This window comes from Aspergillus homomorphus, assembly GCF_003184865.1.
Source record: "Aspergillus homomorphus CBS 101889 unplaced genomic scaffold BO97scaffold_56, whole genome shotgun sequence".
Taxonomy (NCBI): domain Eukaryota; kingdom Fungi; phylum Ascomycota; class Eurotiomycetes; order Eurotiales; family Aspergillaceae; genus Aspergillus; species Aspergillus homomorphus.
In genome coordinates, this window is record NW_020291942.1 from 133076 (window position 1) to 154215 (window position 21140).

The following is a 21140-nucleotide window of genomic DNA, read 5'->3' on the forward strand; positions in this document are numbered from 1 at the left end:
AGCAGACTTTAGGAAGGTTCCAACCGCAAGGCGGAAATCGGTCAATGGTATTCGTGTTTTGACGCTCGTTGGCAGTACCGATCCCGTCGGGTACGAGGTGCAAACCGTACGGTAACTTGCGCTCTCGGTGATTGGTGTCGACGAGCACGCCCAGCAGTGTATGGATAACAAAAGAGTAAATCTTGTGCTGCAGTGAATCATTCCGGCGTGTAGAGCCGAGGCAAACCACTATTCTATAGATACTCTAAACCCGTCGTTCGAACTGTAGAACGGAATGGTAATAATACGCAATAGGTGCGGCCAAGGGTTCTGCTGCAACCGACCACCGCGCCCGCAAATTGTCTCTGGAAATCTGATAGAGCGCGCGAGTTGCTGAAAGGTATAGCCTTAAGTAGTTGTCATTTCGCCTGTTGCGCTGCATCCTCGAACAATCTGAATTTTTTGACCGATTCGAAGGGCACATGTGGCGGCTTTCGGGTGGAGCACTGCCGCATCCCGGGGGTCCTTTGGAGGATAGCAATTGTTCTGACAGTCACATGAACCATTTCCTGGATCGACTTGTTAAGTTTCATGGGGTGGCCGATGAAAAAGTAGCCACGGGAAACATGGAAAGCTTACGATGAAATTGGTGGATTTTCGGTGAGCCAGAGTAAACTGGATCTCGCAATGTCCTTTGTATCAACTCAGGCTATTTGCTTGTCTGGAACCAGGCATCCATATCTCGTAGGCATAGTCGCCCCTTCATGGCTTCCCAATCTTCTTGGTGCAATCCAGGCGCTGGGTCTCACTCCGATGCGAAAGTAAATTCAAACCCACGTTGAGTCAGTGTTACGGGATGGTCTAATCGTCATCAACACGGTTGCTTCTGGTTTTCCCAGCGAACAGCTCTACAGTCATGGCAAGGATATCCTAGAATGGGTCTGGAATTTGAACGAAGCTTTGATCGAGGAAAAGCTGAGATACTAGATAGACCCTGTGGGAGACCTGAGGTACTGGCCGCACTTGATGCGCAGCTTGCAGAGTATAAAGCAAATTCGAGGGTGAAAGAGATTCTTTCGGAATTGACGGAATTCACCCGGAGTCCGTTATCGGTGTTTGGCAATTCTACCAACAGGGCGCTCGTCCATTGTTGTAGGCCGGCGGAAAGAAAAGTAGCTTGCTCATATCTTCTCTACGGCTCAGCGACCTGTTATAGCATACCATTATTTCACTTCGGAGATGAGTTAGTCATGATGGCAAGAGAATTTATGGAAGCGACCGAGGGAATGTGTTTGTTCCGACAACAAGGCCCTGGGCCCATGCATCATGCATCTAAACTCATCACTTGCTTAAGCTGGATGTCGATGTATGGTATCTGCAGAAGCACCTGCAATGTGTACCTTGGCCTCTTCGCGTTTTAGTACCGGTCGCAAAAGGTTATTGATTGATGAAAGTCACAAAGAACCTACTGCCAACTCGAAACATGTCGCAGTAACTCATTGACACGATCTTGTTCCATATAGCTTTCTGGCAGAGAAAGTAGGGAGACATGAATTCCCTTTAGAGGGGTTGTTGAATGAAAATTTACCATTCTCATTCGCAGCAGAATTCACCGGGTGGTTTGGCGACAATTGAACTAAGGAGACCAGATTTGGTAACTAAGAATCTCTCGGTATGTACCTATTCAGAGTCTTGTTTGGGACTGGAAGTGTCAGTCAGCTCTTACGCATGTCACCGGCCACTCATCCAATCCAGTTGAATAATGTTTATTAGAACCATGAGCGTCGATTGCATTCTGAAGTGTGATCAACCGAACGTCCGCGACAAGCATTCCACTGGCACCGGCGGGACGATGGCGCAGATCTCTTCGATCTTTCGCGCGGGTAAATTTGCCCTGGGAAGGTCGGAGGCTTTTGCCAAGCAGGTGCGTGCCCTGATTGTGGCGGCGGTTGAGATGCGGGCAATCTATGCGACCCCGGATTGTTAATCTATTTAGATCGAGTCGGATTGATCTGACGTCTCGCTGAGGTGGGCCGGGGAAGGTAGGCAGGATTAACCAGAGTTCCGATCGATCTGAACTTGATAACTGCGACTTCTTCTAGCAGAGATATAGGATTGCCATAGTCGCATAGTCGCAGAGGAGAGTTATGCGGGAATAACCATTGCATCCATTGCTGTGTAAGCAGAATAGCATAACTACCAAATAACCTCGCGGAAACGAAAATTGTTCCCTGGTTCCAACTCTGCAGCAATCCGAGATTTCCAGGATGATGTAACTTTGGTCGGCCATTTGGTTCTTGGATTCCAGCGAAATCGTGATGGAGGCCATGATAAATTCCCCTTAGGAGAGCAGGGAGGCTTGCTGCGTGAAAAAAAATATTGATCCCGTCACAGTGTCAACGAGAGATATATTGTTTACAACCTGTGCAAACCTACTCTTTCCCGTTAACTACGAACAACTATCCCGCGTTGTCCAGCGCTGTAGTGAAAAGATTTGCAAAATTGTAATGATCAAAAAGTCGAAATACGAGTGCGGTCGTGATTGACTAGAGGGAGAATCTATCTCCCATCCACATTCTTACTTTCGCTTCACCATGCTGGAAGACCCATCTACTTCTAATATTGTAGACAATACTCAATTGAGTCGGATACGCTTGACATGCATGTCATTATTTTTCCCGAGGGAGACGAACAGTCAAGTTGAGAAAACGCCCACCTCGTACACTATCTGCACCCAGGGACTAGAAACAATAGTTGTGGGCAGTAGAGTTCACAGAAGAAGACGACAAGCACACTAATCCCACGTGGGAGATTTACAGAGGATCGACCACTAACTTTTCTATTCATCCCAGCAGTTCAACCGAATATGACAACTTATACGATCAGCACGAGTCCAATTCGTCCTCAATATCAGCCAAAAGTAATGTAATTAGGTAAAAGCTGCAGCTCTTCACTCACACTCCCAACAAAACGCCCGGCTTCTGTCTCTTTTCGACTGCTTCCGACTCATCCTCCTTTCTCTGCCCCAACGGAGTATCTCCGGGAGAGTCGAGAGTCAGAACCAAGCCCTGAGACCGCACCAGAACAACCACCACCGAGAAGTGATATCGCAAAAGTCGTACTTCCTGCCCGGTTTTCCAAAGGGGACTGACTCGAAAAAAAAATCGATAGTTGAAAGCCAAGCTCATTGCACCACGTGTGGTGCCATGTGGGAAGCTCCACTGCCCAAGTGATCATTGGCTTGGTATTGACTCGCTTCGATACTTTGGTGTCTTTCCAGAATTTCCAGAAGAACTGTAAAGCAGACTAAGTTCCAAAGGGACTAAATCAACGTGCTAATTTGGTAGCCTGGAAGGGGTTGGCTCGGCAGCAGATCCGGCCTCGTCCCGTCTTCGTGTCCGCAAATCCGCTGCAGAAACTCCTTAAATACTCCTCCCCGAGACCCAAATTCATTGCTCTCCATCCTCCCGACCAGGCATTTTCCAGAGAAACTTTTTTTCTGCAGATCAACCGATCTTCCCATTATCATCATGGGTTTTCTACAAAAAAGTGCCAATCTGGCCCTGGGCCTAGGTGCCACCGCCTTAGCTCTGGGCTGCGCTGCCGAGGCTGCTTCTCCCAGCGTCACCACCAAGCAGGGTGTCGTCCACGGATTTTCCCAGAACGACACCAATGTCTACTTGGGCATTCCTTTTGCCCAGACCACTGCTGGTGAGAATCGGTGGAAGGCTCCCAAGGCCGCCTCCTCCTACGAGGGTGGTAGCTTCGATGCTACGGCCTTCGGTCCCTCTTGCGCCCAGGCCATGTCCGGCACGGCGATCGTTGCCCAGAGTGAGGATTGTCTGAACCTGAACATCTGGACTCCGCCCAGTGGCACCGGTCTGCCTGTCTTTGTCTACATCTACGGTGGTGCCATGGTCACCGGTGGCAACAGCAACCAGCAATGGCAGGGATGGAACTTCGCTCGTAAGGATGTGATCTACGTCAGCTTGAACTACCGTGAGAGCATGTACGCTTATCCTTACGCTCCGGAGCTTGAGGGCGAATCGCAGAACTTTGGCATTTTGGATGTGGACTTGGCCTTGCAGTGGATTCATGACAACATCAAAGGTAAACTTTCCCTAGCGCTTCTCTCCCCTTTTCCTGGACTTTTCCCACGTGGTGAACGCCCCCACTGACTCTAAGTGACAGCTTTCGGTGGTGACAATTCGCGCATCGTGCTGGGTGGTCACTCCTCCGGTGGTGTGCATGTCGATCACTACCTCTGGAATCACCCTAATACCTTCTTGGCTGGTGCCATCGAGATGTCGGCCAACGCCCAGTCCGGCCCGGCCAACGCCCCCGCTGGTGTCGCCCTGAAGCAGGTCGTGCAGGACATGATCGATGCCGGCGTTTCCCTGGACTGCACCGCTGATGACTACACTCTGGACTGCCTGCGCAAGGTGGATACCTACGACTTCCAGACTAGCTACTTCAACTCGACCTCCAACACGTGGTTTGGCCCCGTCGTGGACAACCTCACCCGCTATTCCAACTACCCGGACCGCTTCGCCAACGGCCACTACCCGAAATCGTTGCCGCTGATCGTCGGAAACTCGGACAAGGAGGGCAAGGTCTTCGGCTATGTGTATGCCTCGGAGAACACGGACTTCTCTTCCTGGATCCGCACCTACGATGCCGACCTGGCCTTTGTCCCCGCGGACGAGCTGCTGGAGGCCTACAATCCCGACGACTTCTCCTCCGTCTCCCGCATGAGCGGTGCCTCGTACGGCGACGCTCGCTTCCACTGCGCGACCGACTACTTCGTGGACCTGCGCTCCGAGGAGCAGAACACCTGGATCTACCGTTGGTTCGGGGACTACTCGAATGTCCTGGGCATTCCCGACATCGGCCCCTCACACGGCAGTGAGGTGCCCTTCTTCCACGGTGGCAACGAGTGCTTCTCCAAGCTGAGCGGTGTCACGGCCGCCGAGCAGGATCTGGCCGACTACATGAACGACTGGTTTGTGGCCTGGATCAAGAACCCCAGCGCCGGCCCTGGCTGGGATCAGGCTAAGCCAGTGAACGGACCCCTGGCCCTTCTGGGTGTGCCTGGCAACGAGGAGGCGATTGAGACGGGCTCGACCGGCACCTACAACCAGCGTTGCCAGAAGGTCTACAAGCCCAACTACCCCAACTACCCGGTTATCCAGAACCCGGTGCAGTTGGCGGCCAGTTCCTAAGTGGGGTGAGGGGGGAGAATGCAGAATAGGGGGGAGGGGAACGGGGTTGAACTGAATTTTTCTTAATAAACTTTCGCTTCTTGTTGTGGGATTTGTCAGCCGGACTCGTTTAGGACGAAAGTCCGAATAACCTTTTTAATATATGTGAATAATAGCCTTTCAATACTAATTGTTGCGCCCGTGCAGAATGAGCTAATTGAAATGCCGAATCTGTTGAGTGTCCGATAGAGTTTGATCCATAGAAAGCTTGTGCTGCCATCTCAGCCTGTTATGGTCATGCAATCCAGGTCGATGCATCGTGACGAGTCACAATCCCAGCAGAGCGGGTTAGTACACTTCTAGAAATCAATAGTGCGCACATGGTGTACCATTATAGACATGCATAGATTCTCTGATGTCGTGCAGAAATCTCCGACTCCTGCATGGGCTGACCCAGAGTGGCGGACAATGGCCGAGGGCTGCACAATAATTGCTTTAGTTTCAGGGCGGGTGGAGTCAGAGCCCTAACTGGTGGGCCGCCGAAGTTTTGCCTCATGCAATCACAGCCTGTTCCACACCGCGTTCTGCAGACTATCGATCCTCCGATCCCCATGCAGTCTGCGGAGACGCAAAAAACAAGGTGGCATGGTCCACGAGCTCCCAATCCCTCGAAAGTCGGATCACTCCAGCGTTGGTCATTACCAGTCAGCCTGGTCTCGCACACCATACCACCACACCTCCATCATGGCCACACACAACATTGACCATCCACGCCAGCGAATCCAGATCCAAAGGCTCTGGCGGACCTACCCCGACCCCCAATCCCAGAATTTGGTTCCTCCAAAAAAAGGGCAAGAATAGCTCGAAGCATGGGATAAGGTTTTCCTAAGATCCTCATGCAACGTTACCTGCGCTGGCCGTTCACTTTATCTATATTAAAGGCAGCAGCAGCAGCCGACATGCTCTCTCATCCCTGTCTGTTCTTGTCGACGTGACTTCCTGCAAGCATCGTGTGTGTCTGTCGCCATGGGTCGTCCAGAGTCCGGCCAAGTGGTAAGTCACGAAGACGTCGGATTGTGTTCAGAGCTCTTCCTCCTTGCTGACTGCCTCTTTTGTTCTTTTTCGTGTCCAGGTATCTTGGTATATTGTCACCATCGTCGCGTGCCTCTTTCTCATCTGTCGACTTGGGGTACGATGGCGATTACTGAAGCGTTTGTATCTCGACGATTTCTTCGTCACGGTGGCCGCGCTCTGTTTGATCGGCGATTTGGCTATCCAGCATTATATGTTCAACCAGGGTATGTACGAGGAATAAGGCCGCCAGTGATCCGTGCGAGATCTAACAAAGCGGGCTCATAGGCATGTCGGAGATGGGTAACACGACCATTGAGGAGAAGATCAACATGATGAAGGTCAGTTTACGGACAATCGGACAACGACCGAGAGCCTGCGGCCCCTTCCCCCCATTCCCCTCCAGATCTCGAAAATCCTCACATCCCCTGAACCCCTCTCCCGCTCGCGCTGCGTTGCGACTAACGCAATCGCCCGGTGACAGATGATCATTCCCGGATCCACCCTCTATGTGACTACCCTTTGGTTGATCAAGGCGAGCTTGGTGATCTTCTACAAGCGCTTGGCCGATCGCACCAAGTATCAAATGGTCTATAACATCACGCTCGCTGTTTTGGCCGCGACTTGGTTGGTCTTGTTCTTCGATATTGTCTTCAAGTGCTATCCTCCTTCGCGCCAATGGAGGAGCATGGCCGATCCAACTCGTAAGTATCGATGCCGTGGTTTTGGGTTTCGGTCAAGGTGACTGACGGAGTCCGCTTGCAGTGGCATGTCCTGAAAAGCCATCAACAATCAATTACTGGCTCACCATTCTCTGTATGTATACTTTGTCTTCGGTGGGCGACTATGGACTAACCGTATCTCAGTCAACATCTTCACTGATGTCTTCAGTAAGTCGCCACCGCCTACCTCTGGAGGCTCGTTCTAAACTAACTCGACAGTTATCTGCCTGCCCATCTCCCAAGTCGCGCGTCTGAAGATGCCCCAGAAGCAGAAGTGGGGTGTCATTTCCGTCTTCCTGCTGGGTGTGTTGGTCGTTATCTCCAGTAGTATGTATCTGCCCTGGCCGTACACCGTGGAGCGTCAAACTAACCGTCTGACCCTACTAGTCATCCGTGCCATTTACTCCCACCTCAACGAGCAGATGATCACTTGCACCGTTTCCATGATCGAAGCCTCCATTGCCATCATTGCCTCCTGTCTACCGGTTCTGCGCACCCTCGTCTTCGGATCCCACTCGCGTACCGGCACCTACAGCGGCCGACGTGGCTACGAGATGTCCGGATCGGGGTATAATACAGGGCCGACGAGCAAGCAGCGCACCACCGTCTCCGTGACGCGAGTCGCCAACCCGCTTGACGATCTCTCCCGCCATGATTCGGAGGATGGGTTGGTCAAGGGCAACGGTCCGTTGTCGCAGGATAATGGCCCGCTGTCGCTAGAGAACGGTGCCGGCATTGCTGTCACGCGCGAGTACTTCGTGCATGAGGGCGAGACAGATGGGCGCAGGTTCCCGTAGGGCTGCGTGAAAGCCATCCGCCCGGAGAGCGCCGTCTGACCTCGGCTCGAACAACATACTACCTACATTCTTTCAAAATAATTTCATATATGATTGAACTTTCTCAAACAGACAGCCGCGAGTGTATGCGGATTGTTGGTACAGTTGCGTAGTCGATGGCAGGTTCTCTTCTTAGGCTTGCTTGTAGCAACGGTTTGACACTCTGATCCTTTGCTCGAGTTTACGTAGAAACAGGATTAGAACGAGCAACCATCAGCCAAAACAGTAGACAACCTAAGCTGCCTGCACGAAGCTCTCTATATTTAGATTGAAGAATCGTTCACAGAGATATAATCCCCGAAGCAGATTATTTCAGCTCTGTAACGACCCGCTGGCCGGTTCCTCCTGTGATCCTGATGCTTCGGTGGCTGTCAACTGCAACGCAGTCACATAAATGATAGCGATGCAGAAGATTGCAGACATTCATAAGACAGAAAATATCAGCACAATATTATGTATACTCCTTTCAGAAGAAGGTCCCTTTCTAGCTCATACGCTGACTACTCACTACCAGTACCCAAAGGGCTAATGCAGTTTGTTCTTCAGGGTCAGAAGAAAATGTATGCACGTCTTGCAGTACACCCGAAACCCTTCCAAGGTTCGTCCTGTTATATTTTAGTTGACTGTAAGCTTTAGCAACATCCAACCCACTACCCTGCACAGTATCAGACGTTCCTTCAACCCGTGACAACAGTTGTCATAGAACTCAAGACAACATTTCAGCTGCATAAGCTCGATGCTCCTTCGATATCAAGCTATATTAGTCGTCACAAAGTCTTAGAATTCATGCCAACCCCAAGATAGAATGATCGGGCATCGCCAGCCGTAGACGCCCTAAGGCCGAGAAACAAATATCGTTCGCATAACACACGATGGTCTAATAAAGGAAGATGAAGTGACCTCATGTGTCAGAATTTGGGTCACAGTAAGTAATAGAGTCCAAGGACGAGTGGCAGGCACGTACCTGTCGGATGGCATCAGAACGATGTCAAAACAAGGCCGGTGTGCTGCCCGCGATCTTCAAACACCGTAGCAGGCACGACCAGGCTCCTGCCTCTATTTAGTTCAATCCGCAAATGATGGTCTTACATTGTTTGGGTCGTCTTTGCTTTGTGAAAATAAGCTGGTTGTAGCCTTGCTAAAGAAAAAGACAAGGCTTGCACGATGTTGTAGGGCACCATCACTTTCAGTGCGTGTTGGACCTGCAGCCGATAATGCGAATATAATCTCTCCGCGCGAAGAATGGAAAATTCAGCTTCCGTTAAGGTTAGACCATGTGCAGACTACGGTGCACTCCGTGGACATCTTAATGCATCATCATACAACCTCAATAAGCGCTAGAAAGAGCTGCCAGGGTTGCCCTGATCTTCATCACACATGGTCAACTTTCGGCAAAAGTCAGGTTGCTGGGGAAATTGCGACGCGGCCTCAACCAAAGTGCAAAGTCCAGAAAATCTCCTTGAAGGTCGGCCAAATAAAATTCAGGGGCTGGGAATACAGTTGGGGGCGAAATAAGCTGCAGCCAACCTCAACCTCATCCGGAGGGCAACCCCTTCAGTGCGACCTAGAGAACGGGTCTGCATCCTTCCAACACCAAAGGAAAATAATTAACGGAGAGTAACGGCGTATTAGAAACTGGGGTTCCGGAGGCCGTGACATCCGTGAAGTTAATGAATCAAAGGTCGCTTCGTTAATGGGTGGTCTTGTTTGAGATTGACCTGGGGGTCAGCGAGTGAGAGATTTGGCCTCCAACTACAGCGCGATCGCTTCGATTCGGCCCGGTCTCTAGTCAGGTACAACCACCTTAGTCAAGTAATGGCAGCTTCAAGCCTGGGGTTTCACTCACATTGCGCACCATTCAGGTTCGTTCTGCAGGATAGCCCCCACGCTGAACCCCTGTACGCTATGTCGGGAACGGTTAGGGCTGTTCCCTCGGCGTGAGCAGGAGAGAAAGGAGATTTAGCTTGCTTATTCGAAGAACCTGCTGAAACGGACCCCATTTCTAGCAATGTGTTCCCGGCTCTTCAGTGTCGATGCACAATGCTACTCTTTCCTAGCGCATAAGGCCAAACGACAAACCCCTGCCAGCCAGGGGTCCTGAAGGGCATTGGTTATCAGACAAGACCCTAAAGCCTACCATAGAAGGCCTACTGGAAGCAATACAATTGGTGCGAACGCGCTTCTACATCTCGAAGCAAGTTGTGCCCTGCTTTTGCACTACGCTCAATTGACCTCTGTAGTCTTTTCTACCGTGAACCCTTCGTCTAGATTCAAGCAGAGCCCTTACCGTATGCGTGTGCAACAGATTAGCGTTGGGTACACAGCCTCATCCTGACGCTACTGCGGTGGTCAGTGACAAGAAGCCATTGGGGATCTAGTTGGAGTTGGATGAATGGTGGATCAAATGTTCTTGTCACATGTTTAGTGTGCCATATGATTAGCATCGAGTCTATCGGTCGACATTGGCCGAGAGGTCACATTGGCTATTCACGTCTTTTTGCCAAACAGGAGTGGAGGAGCTATGCCCCACTGTTTCTTGGGAGCCAGCATCATGATCCTTCGAGCAGGTCTGCAGGCTATCGTTCCTCTGTTTATCTTGTTGAATTCTGCCTCCTGCCAGCCCCATCTTGAGAGTCCCTAGGCATTCCTGCCAACCAACAATCATGTTTCATGACACTATGATAGACCTTGATGGCCTGCATCTACACCGAGGCGTTTGACTGAGAGCCAGCGATATAAAGTCCTTGAGTGTCCGGCGTCTGAACATGACCACCATCCAGCAATCAAGTCATCAATCTCGAGTCAAATACGACTCTGCCATTCATTCTTCACTCATTTCCGAAGCTATCGAGTAGCTTCATTCCATTCCTTCAAAGCAACACCCCTGCGATACACACGCATTCAGTCATTCATTCTTTCTTCTGTCCAATTTTCTGACCATCTATCATACCCACCATCTCTGAAGATGCGTTTCACTCAGATTCTCAACGTGAGCCAGAGTATTGCGCCGCCCGTACCCGATGCAGGGCTGATAGTTGTCTCCTCTAGATCCTGGCAGCTGGTTCCCTGGCTGGAATCACTGCCGCAGCCCCCGTGGGCGAGCGCCCCGTCGAGATCTCGGAGCGCGACGAGGCCCTGAACGCCCGGTCCACCACCGCGACGGTGACTGGCGCGCTGGCGGTCAAGTCGATCAATAACAAGGACGGCAAAGGAGCTGGCAAGGACTCGTACACCATGTACACTGGCGATGGCTCGACTGGTGCCGGTTGGCCGGCTCAGTCAGACTGGTGAGTGCTGTGCCACCGAGTTGTAGTTACCGAGTAGTCTGACTAACGGTGTGTCGCAGGGTCTCTTTCGAGAACATGTAGGCACAGCCCTCCCCTTTCCTGGCCTACTGGGCGGGAGAGGTCAAAACTAACAAGGGACACAGGTGGAATGCCAACAAAGCCACGATCGGAAAGTCGTGTGCTCAATTCGGGGTGGCCGACAATTCCGCCACTGAGACCCAGGAGCTGTACAACGCGATCCAGCAGGTGGCTGAAACCTCGCACGTTGACCACCGCTTCATTCTGGCGGTTGTGATGCAAGAGTCGAAGGGTTGCGTTCGCGCCCCGACCTCGACGTACAGCGTCAGCAACCCAGGCCTTATGCAATCCTATAAGGGCACCGGTAGCTGCAACAACGGCGGCAAGGTGCAGAACCCCTGCCCGAAGACGGAGATCGTGCAAATGATCAAGGACGGAGGTATGTTCAGCGCGACTCTGTTCTCAATCGAATCATCGACGCTAATGTGAACTAGCTATTGGTACCAGCGACCCCGATGGGTTTGGACTGGCGACCCTCATAGACAAGGCTGCCCGTAGCAATGCCGCGGGCTTCTATCGCGCGGCAAGAATGTACAACTCTGGCGCGTGGTCTATTCCCTCCTCGGGCAACCTGAGCGGCGCAGGAGCTACTTCTTGCTATGCGTCTGATATCGCCAACCGTCTCACTGGCTGGGTGAGTGCTGCCAGCAAGTGTGCTGCATAAGTGGACCGTATGGAAGACACCGAGACTGTCATTCATATGGAGTAGTGATTGAAGCTGTTTCATATCCAGCATCAGTTGTGCCAGAGAATGTGTTGATTGGTTGTATTTTGTATTTATCTTGTTGATTGATTGGTGTACTCTAATTCTCATTTCCCTTGTTTTGCATCGTGGCTCTGCATAGCTTCTCCATGACAGCAGTGACTAAGTAATGCATGCACAAACCCTTCCTGCCCATACTTTAACTGAGAGCTTCACACCTCTCTTCATCCTCAATATTGAATTTCTCCTGATCAAGCTACGCGGTCCTTCGCAGTCCCCCCCTCTGACCCAGCGACCAGAGAATCTAGTCGAAGAAGCGCGGTGAGTTGGACCGACTGGAAGGTAAAGGATATGGCCAGATCGTCTCCTGGCGCTGTGGCCTGATTACTACTAATCATGGATGTATCAGTTGCGAAGGATGATAAGCAGGTGCTAGTCGGGATAGGTAAGTATGTGCGGTGGCTTTGGTGCAGTATATACAATCAGTCTTGTAGCATCCAAGAAGCATTATTACAGTGACGACCAATAAACGACAGCTAGCCATCTTGCCAAATCTCCCATTACTTGCCATTGAATTCGTTGAATCTGACCGTCCTCGGTCTCACAACCAAAAGATCACACATGAATCACAACTTCGCCTTCACCGGATCAACTGCATTTCGCTTCTTCACAATCAGAGGATCCTTCGGGGTGTGAGGAAACTGAGGAAGATCTTTGACATCGCGACCAACTGTGGCAGCCATACTTTCCCGGGTCAGAAGCGTCGCCGCATTCCTGTAGCCCACGTCTTGGGGCATTGGCTGATCGAAGAAAATCAGAAAGTGGATCTTGCCGTCTCCCACGGCCTCGATCTGGTGCGGATACGCAACCGGGACATAGTACACATCTCCGGGTTTCAGGAGATAGGTGTCCACCGATCCATCCGGGTCCATGACCGACATGCGACCGGTGCCCTCGGCCACATAGCCCATCTCGGCCGTGGACGGATGCCAATGCGGCTCCCGCATGCCGTCTTCCTCCACGCGCAGGGAATACATGGACATGTTGGGTAGCGCTGGCCAGAATTGGCTCTTGGCAGTCCGAGCGGTACCAAAGCCATGGGAGGTCGGGGGCGTCATGCCTTCGACGTCGAATTTGTGTCGGTTTGGGAGGTAAGCAGTTCGGGGTAAGTCGGCTTGGCCCTGACGTCGGACCATGTACTTGGTTTGGGTGTCGCGGGCGATGCCTTGCCAGTCAGACGTGCGGTGATCGTAGGTATTGCCCAGGACCGTATCACTCATCGCCCCCAGCGAGGCGGCCAGTGAGAAATCGGTGGGACGCTCATGGCGAAAGCAGATGATCAGCTCAGCTTCTTCGTCGCCGATGTTTTCGATGTGGTGCAGGGAGCCCGATTCCACGAAGAACATCTCGCCTTTGGTCAAGGTAAAGATGGAGAATTCATTGCCGCTGTCAAGAATAGAGATTAGAACTTGGCCCGTTAGGCAGTAGGCTAGCTCGTTGGCGTTGGCATGCCAGTGGGGTTCTCGAATGGCATTCCGAGCCAGACGCAGGCGTTTAATAGATAAGTTCTTGAGGATGGGCAAGTCGTCGGCAGTCACTGCTTGAATCGAGCCCAGTTCAGAGTGATAGTGCGGCTTTTTGTGCAGGAGGGAAGCCACATGAGGAGAGTTGTCAGAGGTTGTCGCCATTTTGAGCAGTGGGTAAAGAAAAGGATGGAATGGGTTGAAGCATTGCTCTCAAGATAACGACCTGGGTGGGCTTATATGCTACTGAGGTCCACGGTGAGGAGCGTGTCACTGACATCATCGTATTTCTTTCGACTCTGACTGTACACCCCGAGGGACGAGGTTCGCAGACGACAGAACATGATTGCTCCATGAATCAGGCTGTATACGTCAGAGTGGTAGAATAGGAAAGTGCATAATAGCCGTAACCTCCGAAACTAATGCGTCAACCAGGCTAAGATTTTCGGTCCAAGTGCGGCATGAATAATGGTAACAGGTTACTTCGAGCCCTCCGGCCACCCCACCGGCATACACAAGTGAGTCGGAAGGGCGAGAGTCGGGAGTCAGGTCTTCAACTGTTCCATTCCTCCGTCGCGCAGAGATATTTTATGCATCTGTAGCTCTGTAAAGTGACCCCAAAATTCCAGGCCTTCCCGTAAAAGCCAGGAGAAGTCTTGGTGTGGTGGTTGAAGGGTGGAGGGGAGTGGGGACGCTATGAGTTGTGCCTTGTAGGGCTGAAATCAAAGCCTGTGCAGAGTGGGCCGAGATCCTTCATCTTGCCCTTTCAAGCGTCGGTACATGTACCTCCGAAGCAGCCCGGACCATGACATAACCCCCAAAGCCAGGTTACCAACATAAGATCCTTATTATTGGGAGTTGGAGACGTGGTGACGCTCGATATTATTAGTATTAGTTATTTTATCCTTTTTATAATATTTATAGTTTTTTTTCTCTGGGACGATTTCTCTATTCACCAGTTCTTCCATCCCATCGTACGTCATTAGCCTGTTGAAACCCGTCCCATTGCACGTAGCACTTTCGTCACAAAATCAGCCTTGAGGCATCCTGACCCTTGGTGCTGATTAATTGCCAATTCGTAAGTTGTTTTGACTGGTATGCTTCTCCACAGTGCCACCGCTTCAGCGATGAGTCTGATGCTTGTTTTGCATGGGTGATGGCAGGGCGTGCCGTATACATAAAAGGAGTGAGAGTCGGATCAAGACTCGTTCTAGAATGAGCGACCCCAGGCCAGAGTCAAAATCCTGTTCTTATTAGTTTAGTAGTGGGTTCTCCACAAATTCTGTGCGAAACAATCAGCAACCATCCTTACTCTAGTGCGTCAGTGATTTATGCCAAATGCTATGGATATTTACTCAGCAGCATATAAATTCATGTTTGCTGTGCAATTGCCAACAAGAACACAACCACATCACCTATGCCACTATCAACCGGGTGCTTTCGAAGAAACGGGCTCTGGTCCAAACATGTCTCTATTTCGTGATAAGAATTGAGAGTTGAATCCAACGAAGTGTCTTGTACAGACGAGCTCTCACCTCTCTTAGGGGGGGGGGGGGAAAGGACGGTCACGTGATAAATGTAGTCAGCGGGGAGAGTATCAGTTTGCATTGTTTGTCACTCTGCGACCGGCGACGAAGACTTGGTGTCACGTTCACTGTTAAATAACAGCAAGAAGGAGGCCTCGACTTCGACACTTCGAAGGCTCTGCAGAATATCAGTATCCGGGCTACAATCAAGAGCAGTATTTAGACATAGTAATGGCTAATTCTTTTGGTCGGATCTGGTTCATGAAAAGGGACAAGAGAATCCATTGATGGCGTCCGTCGTACAGATAGATGCCCCGGATATTTCCCAGAGCCCAATTAATGACGGCAACCTGACCGAGTGTGCCAATGACGATACCCACACATTGAGTGAGGAATACAGAGTGTGGCGACATCTAGTACAGCATTTGAGTATTCGTAGGTACTTGGACCCCAGCCTTGGCCAGAATTGACTTACGCTGTAATATAGGCAAAGCTTCATATCCTGGGAAAATGACTCCCCGTTCAGAATGGTGGAATATTCCAAGCCAACAGACCAGACGTTTGCGAGGACTTTACCCTCCCATAGTAAACCTCCAATGACGCGACAGAGGATTTCAATTTTGACCTTGGTGTTAGTGGTCGCATAAATCCAGGAGACCTACATGGACACGGCAATGTCAGCGTGAGTTATCAGTAAAGTGAATTGTTTTGTGGCGACTGAACGGAAAGAAGAAGATACCCCCAATAAACGGGGAGAACAATGCGCCGTACCAGCGCAGCTGAATTTGCCAGTACTCAATACAAAATATTGACAGAAATATTCCAAGAGCAAGGGACAGGCCGTACGACCAGGCAGGAACATCTGTAATTTCATCCACGATTTGAGGTGGCTGCTTGCTCGCCTTCAAAAACAGACTGCGGCAGGAGTGGTATATTCTGCAAAAAGCTGCAGCCATTAGGGCCCGATGCTCTAAGGCGACCCAGACAATAAGTGACAGAGATGTTGCCATGGCCAGACCGAACGTGCTAAGCGCATACGTCACAGGCATGAGTACCTAGCGCAGCTCGACCCATCCCATATGGTGAGGTTTTACCCTGATATTGCACCGCAGCGCAACCCCGATATTTAGAGCCATACCTAAAGACTGGTCACTAATGGCCTAGAATGAAAAAATAGAAGACTCAACCAGAAGTACCCAGGTATGTTGAAGGGGTAGCGGCTGAGAAATTGATCCTGAGACAGACATATCTTATACGAGTGGCGATATTGCGCGGCCGCCGCCAGTAAGCCTTCTGAATAGCCGACTCTGGGCCACAGATGAGAGATGGTAGGATCACCATTCCCCATCGTATTTAGTGTGAGTGAGCAAATAGTAAACAAAAAGGCTAGCCAAGCAAACTCCACCTCTTCGGGCCTATCCTGAAACGAGTTGTGTTGGCGTTGAAAGGTTGGCCCATGAAGAATGCGAAACAAGGGCGAGAGACGGAGGAAATACTGGGCGATCAGGTAATCGCAATAGTCAGCCGGGGGAAGCAGGGTTATAAGCTGACTTTTGGGGATCGATGGTCCTATGGGAAAGGGAAACCAGCCACCCTCTCCACGGTGTGGCTGCAACAACTCATCAGTGGGTCGGTGGTATACCTCCTCCCAGCGAGCATGACTTTCACTCGCAACCCTACTTTTGCGCGGCTGAACCGGGAGGTGGAATGACTCCCCACGCTCGGGTATGGTCAACAGCAGCTGTGCGGTGTTCCAGTTCTGGCTTGAGAGGGAGGTGGCCGTGGCTCGATGGAGGGGATGGAGATAGAATCTCTGGAGGTGCTCGCCCGCCTCCCTCTTGACTGGTAAGTGCAGCTGTGGACCAGATCTCGTCTGCGACAAGTGGAGCATGCATGTTGGCGGTCACAGCGCAGTTTGGAGTCTCGGCAAGGCAGGCAGTTCAGCGGCTGTCGTGCCCGTCGGATGCTTGTTCTTCTCGGCTGGGAAGGGGTGGTATTATCGGCGCTTAATGACGAAGGCATGTCGCACGGTGATCATAGCATTGAAATACTGTACCTAGTCCAAGAAACGGGCACAGCAGTGGCTACTCTCAATCTGATAAGCAGAAAATTGCAGTCGGTGTGGTGTGAGCTGGTTGCTGGAAATCCATCGGTCATGTCGGACTTGGCCTCGGCAATACTCGGCGATAAACTTAATCTTCTGGACAGGGAATGAACTGGATTCTCATTCTGGTCTTGAACATATGATAACAAAAAAAGAATATTATCAAACTTTGAGTAATAAGCACACTCCCACGCCAGAAGATGACCTTCACTGGTGCTTGCACTTACATTGAGCGCAGCAAAGAATACACCTATCCTTATCAGCATCGATATAACAGCAAAACTCTGCATCACAGCTCATATTCCTGCAGTGGAGAGTCATATTCAGATTCTCCAAGCACGCTCGTATTTGCGAAAGCCGATCCTCAGTTTCTTCAGGGCTCTTTTTCTTACGAAGAATATCCAAGTCCTTTTGCGCGATCTGTGACTGATGTACCTCGACTTGTTCTAGCAAAGTCTGTATCCTGTGTTCGCAACTCTGCAGCACTTTCAGTGGGAAGCCAAGGATTACCCCGGAAAAAAGGAACTCCCCTGGCTTCACGATTTGGGAGAGCTGGGAAGCAGCTGTTGTAGCCAAGATCTCCCTCAACTCTTCATTCTCCGTGATGCTTAGTGCTTCCTGAGTCGCTGCAGTAAAACTCTCAAGCCAGCTCTGATCATCCGTTTCCGAGCTCTGGAGAAGACTCTTGAGCCTAGTATTGGCTAATGAAACAAGCCCATCAACTTGATAGTAGTCACCAATCGAGTTGACACGAATATGTTCCATTAAGGGAGTAGCCTCAAATGAACTCTTCAATGATTGGGAAAGACAGTCGTCAGAGGTCATATTCGGGCTGCCATCCGTGCTATCGGCTGACATGGAAGACTCGTAATTGCTCGTATAAAAGAATTGAACGAGTTGCTTGACAGTGCTGGGCCCAAAAGCATCCATGTTTACAGTGGCTGTTTGGGACTCCTATGACCACCAGGATCAGAAGATTGCAATTTCAGGTAATTTCTCATGTATGAGACCACATACTTTAAATGGTCCGGTAACGACTGCCTTTATAGTGGGAGACTGAGGGAAGACAATGGCTTTGTGGACCAGAAACTGCTGTCCATTGCAAATGAATTGCATATCAGTGAATTCCCCAGAGCCCATCATTCTGGCTAGAGCGCCTTGAAGGTCAAGACTCTGGGTTCCTCCGGCATGAGTCATCTTAGAGAGAGATGGCCAAGGAAACGCTGTGAACTGATCCCAAGATATCGTATTGAAAATGATAACACTTTATAGCCAAAAAAAAGAAATCGAGACAAGAAAGCCAGGAGAACAAGGAGTTCAATGGCTTTCAATAGGGTGACCTCAGTCCACGTGCAACCAGGCCTTCTGTCCGGCATATCGGTCCTGGTCAAATGTAATCATATTATTGTCATTAACCCGCTTCCGGCGGAAATCTTCTAAGAGCCAGCTAACCTTTTTGGACAATGCGAGTGCCAATAAGTCCATGGGCATTGACAATCAAGTTCTTTAGTCGAGAAAAGATTTGTTGGGAAGCTATTGAGGGCAGCTGTCCTTATAGACGATGCCGGCAAGGGGCCCAGAAAAGGAGGCCGAGACTGATTCAAGGGTGGACCTACCAAATAGTCGATTCCTCTGCCACTGGATCTACTTGAGTGGGGCTTGAAGGGATGTTTTGATCGGTAGGCGATCCGCGATGACATATCTGTCGGATACTGTAGTGATTAAGGTGTACCAAATTGAGTCGATGACCCCCAAAACGATATAACCCAAGTAGCATGATATGTTTCCGACTACACCAAAAAAGCGTTATGGGGTGTTTCTGATCGCACCGCAGCAACCAGACGAGTCTGAGCTGTTGATCAACCGGCAGACGCAGGCCACGCAATCGAATCGGGCGGATCAGGCGGGATCGCATGGCCGAGGATCCCTTATGCATTGACTTCCTCGGCGGTAGGTTGGGAGCATTTGCGCCCATTATACAGCCGGCCGTGCCGCGCATTAGTACGGATTGTTCAACGTGCGGTTCTTGTATGCCATGCCAAGTTGGACCGCGGGTGCTCAGATCAGCGATATTCGGCGATGACGCCTATGCCATTCCGCTCTCGGCTGGGGAGGGGATCGACCAAGGGTCTGAGGATGTGTATGCTGTAGACTTGATCCTGAGGTATGTGTGAGAAGGAGGTGCTGTCGAGAGCTCTGGCGACTTGGCAGGCGGGGAGGCAGGCAAGGCTGGATAGAATGAACAAGTTAAATGCAGAGATTGACCGATGGAGGATGCTTAGAGCTGGAGATGGGGAAGGTTTGAACAGGGGCTGATCGATTTGGAGTGGTTGCATAGCCCTGCCCTAGACATTGTGGTGGTGAAATCGCGGCGCCTCCCGGTGCTTTGCTATGATCGGTCTACTATATGCAGCTTTCTTACTTCAATGAGGCGATGAAAGCTCAAATCGAGGAAACGCGTCTCCGGAGGTGATGAATACTTTTCACAAAGGCCAATTTCCCATCCGCTGGCTTTCTACAGCGCATGTTTCTGCGAGGATGACTGTACAAAACTGGACTGCACGGCAATCTCGTGATCACGAGCATACGCCTCCAACACTGACTCTATCGACGAGTCTTTGCCTATGATAGGTCCGGCCGTGACAAAGTTGGTGAGTCCGATCTCGTCATCGTTGGCCGTCTTCTTCAGTTGCTCAAATCCGAAGTCAAAGGTCGGACCCCAATGACTGGATCGATGTCCCTTCTGCACTCCCTGCCGTGACTCTCTTCGGTGCCTTCGTGGTTTGCCTGATGACTCGGTGGCCGATCGGCGAGAATGAAAGCTGGACGAAATGGACCGGTGCGCAAGCCGTGCCAGGGGGGCGAGATGAGGCATGCAGGCACAGACAACCGCGACCGAGGGTTCAATGCTCGACCAGATGAAGACTGGCCCCATGAGCCAGGTCAGATCCACCGAGCTCATAAAAATGGACAGATACCGGATGCGGACGATACTGGCGATACAGACACTATAGCACATCTTGTTAGCCGGACGTACAGAGAGTACTTGCAAGTTAGTGGAGAGCGTACAAGATGCCCACGGCCATAATCCCACTAATTGCCACCTTTTTCTGGACACTCATCTGCAATTTGACAATGCGAGGGAAGGGAATGATTAGGATAATGAAATCATTGAGCATGTTGAGTATACCCGCTGCCAGGAAGAAGCGGTCGACGTCGATGCACTGCCCACTGGTCCCACTGAATTGTGTCCAGAAGTAAGTGACGGGTTTACAGGAGTTGCTCATGGTCACCCAGACGATGATAGGATAGGATAGCGTGAGGAATGCTCCGAAGATGAGCGCTACTCTTAAAAATGGTTTCAGAGGCGAGAAGACTCTCCAATAGAAGAAGAGAATAGAGAGTCTGGTGCAGGTGCAAGAGGCGGCGTAGATGAATGTGTAGGAAAATAAGAGCTGCGTTATATCATGTTAGCGCAAAACAACTGCGGGTTGGGAAGGAAGTCTTGAACTGACCCTATACAAGTGCATCAGCTCTTCCAGTGTAACAGACCAGATGTGCCTTCCAGCCCCGGTAGCGCCTCCTACATACACTGTCAACCTCACAATCACGCTGGTATCTAGTCCGGAACTCACCTGCAATGCTCAAGCCGGTAGTAGCGCCAATGCAGATCTGGGAATAGAGTTAGCCGAAGCCGCGAGTGTCGAGTATCCAAGGCTTACCAAGGCAGCAATAATGGCCCAGTCATCCGCCATGAGGGCATTGCGGAGAACAAGTCGCGCGATGAAGCGCAGCATAACTGCCACCGCTGCCAGAGACAGCATGGCAATGACAGCGCCATTATTAACAGCCACGGCGCTCGCATTTAGGTTGACAGTTGCAGGCGCCGGTCCAAACAGGGCGCGGATTGCGGGATCCTCGGCCATAGCATTGCGTACCTGAAAAGGAAAAAAGAAAAACAGAAAATGCGCAGAGCCTTTCTTTCTCAGCCACTCGGAAGATCAAAGTCTAATAAATGTCGGTTGGAAGGTTCGGGAGGTGCTTGACTAATGCTTATCACCTTACCACGAGCCAAACAGGCAGACTCACACCCCGCCCGACTCAGGAGAG

The 21140-nt window shown here is 50.9% G+C and overlaps 7 protein-coding genes across 7 annotated transcripts; 3 read left to right on the plus strand and 4 right to left on the minus strand.

The window, feature by feature from the left end:
* Positions 1-3451: 3451 nt before the first annotated feature.
* BO97DRAFT_473354 (carboxylesterase) lies at positions 3452-5201 on the plus strand (the record flags this gene model as incomplete). The annotated part of the gene is made up of 2 exons (XM_025700225.1): positions 3452-4089; positions 4171-5201. The coding sequence occupies exons 1-2, from the start codon at positions 3510-3512 to the stop codon at positions 5199-5201; spliced, it is 1611 nt and encodes a 536-aa protein (XP_025547098.1). The 5' UTR covers positions 3452-3509.
* A 705-nt stretch (positions 5202-5906) lies between these two features.
* Positions 5907-7794, plus strand: BO97DRAFT_408677 (uncharacterized protein). The gene is made up of 8 exons (XM_025695919.1): positions 5907-6233; positions 6313-6478; positions 6540-6592; positions 6736-6955; positions 7017-7067; positions 7118-7141; positions 7193-7300; positions 7361-7794. The coding sequence occupies exons 1-8, from the start codon at positions 6207-6209 to the stop codon at positions 7768-7770; spliced, it is 1059 nt and encodes a 352-aa protein (XP_025547099.1). The 5' UTR covers positions 5907-6206; the 3' UTR covers positions 7771-7794.
* A 2980-nt stretch (positions 7795-10774) lies between these two features.
* BO97DRAFT_462245 (uncharacterized protein) lies at positions 10775-11838 on the plus strand (the record flags this gene model as incomplete). The annotated part of the gene is made up of 5 exons (XM_025699406.1): positions 10775-10798; positions 10858-11096; positions 11156-11173; positions 11240-11553; positions 11609-11838. 5 exons carry the CDS (start codon positions 10775-10777, stop codon positions 11836-11838), a joined length of 825 nt encoding a protein of 274 aa, XP_025547100.1.
* Positions 11839-12431: 593 nt separating this feature from the next.
* BO97DRAFT_231157 (cupin domain-containing protein) lies at positions 12432-13707 on the minus strand. The gene has a single exon (XM_025690727.1). It carries the CDS (start codon positions 13563-13565, stop codon positions 12504-12506), a length of 1062 nt encoding a protein of 353 aa, XP_025547101.1. The 5' UTR covers positions 13566-13707; the 3' UTR covers positions 12432-12503.
* Positions 13708-16148: 2441 nt separating this feature from the next.
* BO97DRAFT_305793 (fungal specific transcription factor domain-containing protein) lies at positions 16149-16511 on the minus strand (the record flags this gene model as incomplete). The annotated part of the gene is made up of 1 exon (XM_025691161.1): positions 16149-16511. A coding segment is annotated over one exon (363 nt), but the record flags the coding sequence as incomplete, so codon positions are not given.
* A 726-nt stretch (positions 16512-17237) lies between these two features.
* Positions 17238-18227, minus strand: BO97DRAFT_462249 (BTB/POZ domain-containing protein; the record flags this gene model as incomplete). The annotated part of the gene is made up of 2 exons (XM_025699407.1): positions 17238-17984; positions 18048-18227. The coding sequence occupies 2 exons, from the start codon at positions 18225-18227 to the stop codon at positions 17238-17240; spliced, it is 927 nt and encodes a 308-aa protein (XP_025547103.1).
* A 1318-nt stretch (positions 18228-19545) lies between these two features.
* On the minus strand, positions 19546-20968 carry BO97DRAFT_462254 (uncharacterized protein; the record flags this gene model as incomplete). Its single annotated transcript, XM_025699408.1, has 5 exons — positions 20753-20968; positions 20666-20702; positions 20516-20613; positions 20100-20485; positions 19546-20038 (listed from the first exon to the last, which is right to left on the minus strand). Exons 1-5 carry the CDS (start codon positions 20954-20956, stop codon positions 19546-19548), a joined length of 1218 nt encoding a protein of 405 aa, XP_025547104.1. The 5' UTR covers positions 20957-20968.
* Between the last annotated feature and the right edge of the window lie 172 nt (positions 20969-21140).